This window comes from Pyxicephalus adspersus, chromosome Z (assembly GCF_032062135.1).
Source record: "Pyxicephalus adspersus chromosome Z, UCB_Pads_2.0, whole genome shotgun sequence".
Classification (NCBI taxonomy): domain Eukaryota; kingdom Metazoa; phylum Chordata; class Amphibia; order Anura; family Pyxicephalidae; genus Pyxicephalus; species Pyxicephalus adspersus.
Genome location: NC_092871.1, coordinates 77,294,799 through 77,304,493, shown reverse-complemented (window position 1 = coordinate 77,304,493; position 9,695 = coordinate 77,294,799). Strand labels below are relative to the sequence as shown.

Here is a 9,695-nt window from a genome sequence, read left to right as displayed (position 1 = left end):
CCCGACGCTGGAGAGGGAGATCGACGGACGACGCTGGACGGAGGACGACGCTGGAATAGGAAAACGACGCTGGAATAGGAAAACGACACTGGATGTGCACAGCGGGACCATGGAGGTAAGGATGTGACAAAAATACAAGCTTAACCATCCTAGCCATTTTTTTTTTGCCCGTACGAAGGTCGGGCTTAACGGCTAGGTGGTTAACCCACTGAATTAAAGCTGAAAGTCTGCAGTTCAACTGCATCTGAGTTGTTTCATTTAAAATTATTGTGGTAATGTACAGAACCAAAATTAGAAAAAAGTTGTCTTTGTCCAAATATTTATGGACCTAACTGTATATTAATTTTAACCAAATTTTTAGGTCAAATGCTAATGCAATATTAGAGAGTTCTCACTGATTACATAGCTATTATATTTTGAAAACCATTTTATGGTGACTCAGAGCTAACACACAACTTCCTTTCCTCACTTTCCAGTGACTGAAAACAGTCAAAGGAACTTGGAAAGGGTGAACAAAGGAAAGAGGAGTAGAAGCTGCTAGGGAGAGAATACTAAAATATTTCTAGCAAATCTAGCATGACCAAAGTCATGCTTTGGTCATGCTAGACCAAAGCATGACTTTGAAGTCAATTCACATTGATTCTTATTCTTACAAATCATTATTTCTGTAGTTTAACTAGTTACCTTGTTTGATGCTTTTATTTGGAACTTTTGCTCTGCTGCATGGCAAAGCTGCCGAAAGAATCTTCACATCTGACACACTCAGATCACATGATGACTTGAGTATGGAGAGGGACAGAGACATTCACTGTTAGATCTGTAGATTCCGCAGGTGGTTTTGTGGGGCAGAGTGCAAAGATTCCATTAATAGGCAGCAGACCATGTAAGTATGTCGTCTCTTACCTTTTAGGAGATTCCCACACTTCAACATTGTTTCTTTCTTCCTTTTTCCTCCAACAGGGTTATTTAAGTTATGTTTTCTCATTTCCTCAGGAACACGGTACCAGTTATCAGATCCCCTACCAACTCAAACAACTGAACATGATAATGTGTCACATTGCCCGAGATGCCAAGAATCTGAAAGAAGGAAGCATGGTATGAGCTACTTGCAGCCAACAATTATCTAATTTACCCTTATTCAGAGTAGCCCAGCAAGAGTGGATTAAAAGTAAATTACCTTCCCAGCATCCGGTCCCCCTCTTTTGTTCAGCTGTCCGTTATCACTCACCTTACTTCAGCTCCTGCAGCTTTTTTATGTAATGTGATATCATTAGGAGAAGATCTGAAGAATGAAGGCTACGTAGAAGAGGAGTCCTGACACTGATAGATGTAGTTTACTTAAAATCTACCTCTGTACTATACTTCCTGGATGGAGGTCAGGATACCTTAGTACTAGCTACCCCTGTGGTCACAGAAGCTGCTCCCCAATAGCCACACCTATGTTGTAAGGGCCTCTATATAGGTTGACCCCTCTACCTTAGTTTGGTGCTAAAACATAACATGGACTGCTTAAGCAGAATAACATTTTTTGTATACATATGCATTGTTAATTAAAAGATTCATATGTCTGTTATCGGCACTAAGCTGATTCTATTGTAAAGCAAGCAATCACATGTTTCTTCTCATTCTCTAACCTGCACTCATTTGAGTATGAATTTGTTCTTGTGGGCAGCATGAACCTTTATATGAGGCATACTATGATAGGACATTAAAATGTACCAGAAATGGTATTGGAGTACAGAACACTCCATCCCTTTGTATCCTTACTGTGTTCTTTTTTTAATGATTTATTTATAACATAACTGTTTTCTGCAGTAACCATAAAAACATCAAAGGATGATGAAAGTCTTCCTCCCACACACCCAGCCTGTCCGTATTGCAAGAGTAAAAATGGATCTGATAATGCTCCAAGAACTGGTAATTTTATTTTAGGATCTAGAAATGTACATCTTGCTTGCTATAGAAAGAGGTTTCATAAGAGATTAGTAAATGTGCATCTGTTCTAGAATGAGATTATTTGTTGTCTGTAATTATATTATTACAAAAGTCATAAATGTACAAAAGAAAACTAAAGGATATTTTACAAAAGGATAAATATATCATTTTTTTAAAAAGGTAAAGGTTGGTGAGCAAAGGTGAGCGGGGTTTAGGCGTACAAATTACTTATGAGCAAGAACTGATATAAAAGGGACTAAGTAGATGTTGCTGAACTTAGATCACATATATATATATATATATATATATATATATATATATATATATATATAATTACTTATAATGAAGAGCTATAGGAATGCCTGAATGGAAGTTGGCAAGCAGAGGTTAGCAGAAACTGTAAAAGTTGAGCAGAGGTTTAAGCAGTATAAATAAGGGAGCATACAGATATAGGAGGGGGGCTCAAAAAGGGTTGGGGAGCAGAGGTGAACGGGGATCAGGGAGTATAAATCACTTCTAAGGAGAGATATAAGAGAGAAAAGGTTGTGGAGCAGAGAAAAACAGGGTTTACTGATTAATATTTACTGAAAAGCCAGACTTCAGCTAAAGGAAGGACTAAATAGAGGTTGGTAAGCAGAGGTTACCAGGGTTTAGGGAGTATAAATTAATGATCAAGGACATTACATAGGTATAAGTAGGGTGCAGATATTAGTTAGGGTTTAATAGAGGATGTTGTACCAGAGGTGAGATGGGATCTGAAGTATAATTTAATTATAAGGAACAGTACAGCTTTAAGAGGATTGGGGAACAGAGATGAGCAGGGATCCAAGATTAATAATTACTTATTAGGGATAGTGTAATCTGTGATGCGGTGGTGAATGGAAATTGCTGGGCAGAGGTAAACATTTATTAGAGAAGTTCCCCAAAACAGGACACCAATCAATTTTTTTCATGTTTGTGTTTGTTAAAGAAGAACTCCAAATTCATCCATTTTATTGAAAACAAATGTTATCTTTGCTGAGATGTTATTGATGTTGGTTTCATAGTGCTTTAAAATACAACTGCTGCTATGAAACAAGAAAAATGCTGTTTATTGATTTTGAAGCAATTTCACGATCAATTGTACCTCAGCAGATGTAAGTATTGTTAATATATCCATTCATTAAAAAGCTGAACTTTAGGATCATGCATACATGCATACATGCATACATACATAATAAAAAAAATTCAGTTGCACTGTGGTGGGGAAAAAAATTAATGCATTTTTTTTTGGCCTGGAACATATAGGAATGAAAATGAGAAGATTTTGACACAACACAAAATGCACAGCAAAACGGGAATGAGCTGTAAACAGAAATTGATTCTGTAGTGGTTTTGTGTGACTAGCTATGCAGGGACACCTACAGGCAATATTGTAAATTACATATGGATGAAAGTGCATTAACCTCCCTAGCTGTCTAATTCCCTCCAAACATCCATCCAAAAAGCAGTACAATTTTTTGCATGGAAATTTATTTTTCATTGTAGGCTGTAATTCTTAGGCATAACTCACTGATATTTAATACTTTTAATAATAAACTTTAAAAAACAAAACACAAAAATCTGTTAAAAAAAAAACATGTAATGTAACTTTACAGTAGCTTGTATACTACATATAATATAATTATATATATATTTTATGAATACTTCTTTGTACTGGACTCAATACAGCTATTTTGTATTGAATCCAATACAAAGTTATTTGAATTTCCCGCCGATCCTCCCGCCCGCAGCGACGCATGTACTGACGTCACCGGGCAACCCCCGTACATCTCGTCCCTGCAAAACGGGTGTCGGCGCTCGTTTTGAAGTGTTACCACCTTGTGCCGCACTCTCCACAGTATAAAAAATAGAACCTGTATTTAGGAAAACAAAAGCTGTCACTGCTGACCTTCTTTTAAAAAAATTAATAGTCGGATGTCTCTAGCTTGAATGTTTTTTTTTTTCAAAATCACTCACAGAAACTGGAACAGCATAACAACCAGGCAACTAGCATTTCCAAAAAGAGACCATACTGGCAGCCAATGCATTTCTGTCAGCTTCCTTTATTAAATAGATTTTACATCCAGAGTCCCCTAAAAGGAAAAAAGTGCTTGAACACAACAACTCAATAAAATATTAGTTTTGAATGGACTGATTCTTGAAAGCAAACCTTGCATGAAAAGGTCCACAATTGTATATATTACCAGTATATTTATATATATATATATATATATATATATATATATCTTTTTTCAATATTTTTTTCTGATTTCTTTTTCCTACAGGAATAATTAATGGTGAAAACAAGCATCATCGAAGGCACCAACATTACCAGCACTGGTATATGAGTCATCCACCTCCAGTCAACTACTTACCCAGTCCACTGGTGCCTTACAGCCCTCCTGTCATGTAAGTTATTCATTTCATGACTGATCACAGTGCCATGACAATCACAATGACATTTAAAAAACCTTTTACATGCACTCTTTTGTACATGCTGTTCTTTATCACAAAGCAGCATGTGGTAAACTATTTTAAGATTGAAAACTTCTTACTTCAGCTTCTAGAAAAGGTTTGGAAAATATCACTGTTCCAGCTCCTGCTGGGTTTGCTTTTAGGTATGAATCTTTTTAATTTAAATTTTATCTACATCAGAACTAAGTTTTTTTTTCCGTACATGTATCTGTATCTGTAAGTGTAGAAGTTGTTTCACAGGCCAGCTGTAATAAAGCAGTAATGCAGGAGGACAGTCCACTTTGCTCATGCAGCAAGTGTCATATTTTGGACAATTCTGTCATTTTAAAAATAGTATTGTTTAAGAGCAAAAACTGAAGTTGCCAAAAATCTCTTGAACCTCCTCAAAAAAGGGGTTAAGCTTTGTGCTCATCATCATGTTACATCATACCAATTCACAATCCACCCAACAACAGAACCCTTATTCACCACCTAGGATCCCACATTCGAGAGATCACAGGTCGTGAGAATTATCCTCTATGAAAAAGATGGGCTCTTAGTATACACAGTTTGGGATCTATGATGTACATCATAGGAATTTATTTCCAGTATTCTTTGCTATTTGTCTACACTCAATTTCTCTTGTCTTGTAGCAGTATATAATCTGCAGTGTGAGATACCAAAGGCACTGCCAGTCTGAGAACCATAATGAGACAGGGATAGCATGAGCAAATCATTCTGTACCGAATTTCAAATTACACTGGCAGCTTGCTAACAGGAAGAGAGAATAGAAGGATAGACAGCTTATCAATGTATTGCCACATTACCAATCCAAAAGATATGGGCAGCACGGTGGCTCAGGGGTTAGCACTCCGGCCTTTGCAGCACTAGGTCCCAGGTTCAATTACCAGCTAGGACATTATCTGCATGGAGTTTGCAGGTTCTCCCCGTGTCTGCGTGGGTTTCCTCCGGGTACTCTGGTTTCCTCCCACATCCCAAAAACATGCAGTTAGGTTAACTGGCTTCCCCCTAACAATTGACCTTAGACTACATTAATCACATATGACTATGGTAGGGAAATTAGATTGTGAGCTCCTTTGAGGGACAGTTAGTGACACGACTATGGACTTTGTACAGCGCTGCGTAATATGATGGTGCTATATAAATACTGTACAATAATAATAATATGGTGATACATTGTCAGTATAAAAAATGAGGGGGGTGAGGTGAGCAAGCTGCACTCCTTAACATGCACTTGCTGCTGGAGTGGAAGAAGTTTGGTAATAAAGCAAAACTAAACCCAAGGACAATATTGTAGTATATTGTAGCTCACCAGTTCTTGGATGTGATGACCAAAAATAAACATATTTATGTCCAGCCTGGGTAGCAACCATGGCTTCCTCTATAGATAGTGGGGAGTACACAGCAGAAGCTGTGTTATTTACAAGATCACCAGTTAAAAATAAAGGAAAAAAGTGCTAACCTAAGAACTACAACTCTAAGGAACTGGGAAGCTGCAGTATATTACATTTTAATTTTTTTGCTTAGATGTGCAAAAAACTATACTCAGCCATCCTGCCCTGGGCCTTCAGGTCTCAGTAGACCAGCAATTCTTGAACACCTAATCCAGAATTTTAGATTTTTCAGGCTAATCCCATTCATTCAAAACTTTCCTTTCAGTTTTTCTCTGCCACGTCAGCTTTCTCATGACCATTGAGAAGAAACTTCTGTTAGGAAAGGAGCAAAAAAATCTGTGGGTGGATGAGACTGACTTGATTTTTTCACTGGTACTAGTTATCTAACCAAGTTCATTAAATGTATTTCAATGTGTTTTGTATATGTACTGACCAGTCTTTCCTCTCTTCAGATACAGCACTCCACCTGGCATTTATGTTCCCGTTGGGTATAATGTTGCTGACATGCGGTCTTCATTCTCTGTGGCTCCTTTCCCTAATTCAGACATCTTAGAACTGGATGACTTAAGCTACCCTTTGAGCCGGGCATTAGAGGCAGCCAAAAAACTGAAAACAACCAGCAAACGAATGTGCCAATCTCTGACCACAGAACTCAGCATGCAACGTAGTGTTCGCACTTCCTGTCTCTTCTGAGAATCAGAAGATTCCTACATAAATATTAATTTGCACAATCCTGAATAATAGCTGTGAATGAATATTGTAGCTGGAGTTATTTCCTTAAAGGGTACCTTTGTGTGTTTTTCAGATAAAGCCCCGGTGCAGTAAGTTACTGATTTACTATAGAAAGCATTCCTCTTGCCATAAGCTAGTACTGTGCGCTGGAAATAAATACAGAAGGGACAGGTGCCAGGACAAAGATGGAAGGTGGCAGATTTTGTTCCAGTCCATCACTCTCTTTGAATCTTACACAAACCATAACCCTCTTCATCCTAACATCAGCACCTTTCCTTTTTCTGCAGGGTCTGACAATGCCCTACATATATAGGACACCTTCACATGCAGTGGATTCTTTTGTGACAAAAATGTATATCCATGCCTTTTTTGAGCCACCCATTAGAGAGATCTTGTATTCAAATGTAATGTTAAGGAAATTCTGTCAGGTCTCCAAAAGGGACTTTGTGTCCTGGTCAAAGCAACCATGTAAGCTGCACCTCCCAGACCCCAGGGTTTGTGCGAGTCAGTTTTGAACTTAAGTTAGTCAACGTCTTTAGCTTTAAAGACCATTGCAGGGCTGGCAGGTTAACTTCAGGATAACAAATTTCTATGCAATTTAGTTAGGGTTTGTTAAAGCGCACAGGGATTTGCTACACTGTGCTGTCCAATGCTGCCCAGTACAGATCCATTGCAGTAGAAAACAGTATACATTCAGCTTTCCATAGGCCCATTTTCACTAGCAATCATCCCTTCCAGTGCTGCTGGCTCAAAATTTCTCCCTAGCGTTCCTAGTTCCAGTAGGGTCACTGTTGCACACTAATCGGTTAAAGACTTAGTAGTGACATAGGAGGGTCGGAGGAGGAAACTAGCATCAGAAAACACAGGTATCTGGCACACCTGGACGTAGGGAATGCCCAAGAAACAAATCAGAATGATGAGGGTTCATGTTGTCTTTAGGTCTCTCAACAGAAACACCACTTCTTCTCACATCTCTACTAAAATTCTAAGCCTGGCTGTAAGGTTGACTTACTGCAATCATTTAAGCTGATAAGACATAGAAATTGCAAAGGACTTCAGATTTTTCTGATTGTCCTAATTGTTCTTTACTTCAGATTTAGAAGACCCTAGCAACACATCAACTAGCATTTTTAGAAGTAGGTGAGTAATCCCCTCCTTCCATATTCTTCTCATAAGTGATTCCCAGTGACCACTATTTTAAATGAGCACATATAACAGCACACTGAACTACTCACCTATAATGTAATAACTTCTGGAGGGTCCAACCACTCTGACACATTTCAGACTAAATGGGCTTAGTCATAAATGGCCCTGAATGCTGCCAAATGCAGTAAATTGCAAAAAAAATGTAGTGCGGGCTTCATTTTTTAACATACACCACATGGCAAAAAAGGTTGTGTTGCAGTGCATTGGTAAGGTATGTTTAGAGTGCCATTAACAACAATTGGCATCCTAGCATACTCTGTGCTGTGCACTGCAGAACAATAGGTTAACACACATGCTTCCACATGGACATTGCATAAATGCCATGAATTAGGAACATACTCTTTCAGGAGGATTGCAGTGACATCCCCTGTATTGCTCTTTAACTTGCACATCCTGAAAATAAAGGGCTATATAAAGAACAAATATTCAGACAAGGACTCTCTTTATAAACTCTTCCAATCGATAAACATAATACCATTGTCTTAGGTACTATACAGTTTTTACAATACATTTTGGCACATTCGGTACATGGTACATTTTGGATATTTATTAGTCTAGTTTTTTTACCCTTATGATTTTTCTTTCTTAACTAAAGCACTGATCTTACTTGGATAACTAAAATGCTTTTGTATTTTTCTGTATTTATATTTTTGTATACACATTTTGGTATGATTTTTAAAAACTGTAATAATTTATGTTTGTGTGTTTGAGGAATAGATCTTACAGGAAACCTAGAGAATGCAATGAAATTTTCTTTTGGCTGCTAGAACTGTTCTATCTTTAATATTTTGAATAGGATTTGAATAGACCATTGGACCATTCTGTTGTTCTGCAGCAAAAAACATATTTTTAAATGATGACCATACAGTATGCAATATTTTCTGTAGATTAGACAATACATTCAATAAAAATCTAACAAAAATATTTTGAAAATGGGGCCACTGCTGATCGATGTTTGATCAATAAGTCAATCATTGATTAGAAAATTCCTGTTCTTTGCAAGTGTCACCATAAACCTCCCTATGACAGGCAAATAAAAATCAGCCAGGAGCATTTCCAGCAGCTGATGGTAGTGCTGCATTATTTATTACAAAACATCATTGCCTTTCTGAACAGGGGAAAGCATGATTTGCAATGTTTGATTGGGCTGGTTGATGGGTGCGTGGTGGGTATACCAAGTAAGCGATCAACATATGTCCTTTTTGATTATGTTTTTTGTTTGTCCAGTAATGAGTGACAACTTTTGTTGCCATGATGACTTTCATAATATTTAATGTATTTATTGCTAAAATGCTGCAGTTGATTTAGTTTGACTTTTCAGATTATGTGATTTTTAGTTGATATACAAATCTTACATGCACTCTCCCACTCTTCCCCATTAATAAAAGATTACACTTTTTAACTATCTGTGAATTTTTCAGGATGGCAGCTTTTACCAGGAACCATATTTGTGTGTGTGTACGATGATGCTTCCTTTTTTGTGAATGAACAAAAATTTAGAGCTATATTTTTCTCATTTGGTTCTTATTAATAAAATAAAAGTTTTTTTCAAATCATGCCTATTTTCAGTAATTGTTTCTAAAAGTAATACATTATAGAGTAAACCAGTAAACAGTAAGTGTACATTACTTGGAGTCTGATGTTAAAAGTCAAAACATCCTTTTAACACAATTAACCCTTTTTTTCCTGAACCTCATTCCCTGAAATCAGACAAAAAACTGACATCCAACAGCTTGAGCCTGTTCACATGAATGTGTTTACACATCTCAAGACTTATTACATGTGTTGGTGCTCCATGTAATTTATTTTTTTACTGGCACCCCAAACACGCCTTTCTAGTGTGCTGCAGCACCACTGTGCTTTGCTGTACACTAATCTTTAAAAGAGCATTAAGCGTGGTAGTGCACTAGGCAACCCATTTAAATATTGACT

The 9,695-nt window shown here is 37.3% G+C and overlaps 1 protein-coding gene across 8 annotated transcripts in view; it reads left to right on the top strand.

Annotated features, from left to right (window-relative positions):
* AKNA (AT-hook transcription factor) overlaps nucleotides 1-9,319 on the top strand; it is a 49,652-nt gene extending 40,333 nt beyond the window's left edge. For all 8 annotated transcript variants that reach the window (XM_072431284.1, XM_072431285.1, XM_072431280.1 and 5 more), the window contains exons 19-22: nucleotides 994-1,095; nucleotides 1,816-1,917; nucleotides 4,242-4,365; nucleotides 6,278-9,319. In XM_072431284.1, coding sequence (XP_072287385.1) covers nucleotides 994-1,095; nucleotides 1,816-1,917; nucleotides 4,242-4,365; nucleotides 6,278-6,518 — 569 coding nt within the window. In that variant the 3' untranslated portion in view covers nucleotides 6,519-9,319. The remainder of the gene's footprint in view (nucleotides 1-993; nucleotides 1,096-1,815; nucleotides 1,918-4,241; nucleotides 4,366-6,277) is intronic.
* Nucleotides 9,320-9,695: the final 376 nt, after the last annotated feature.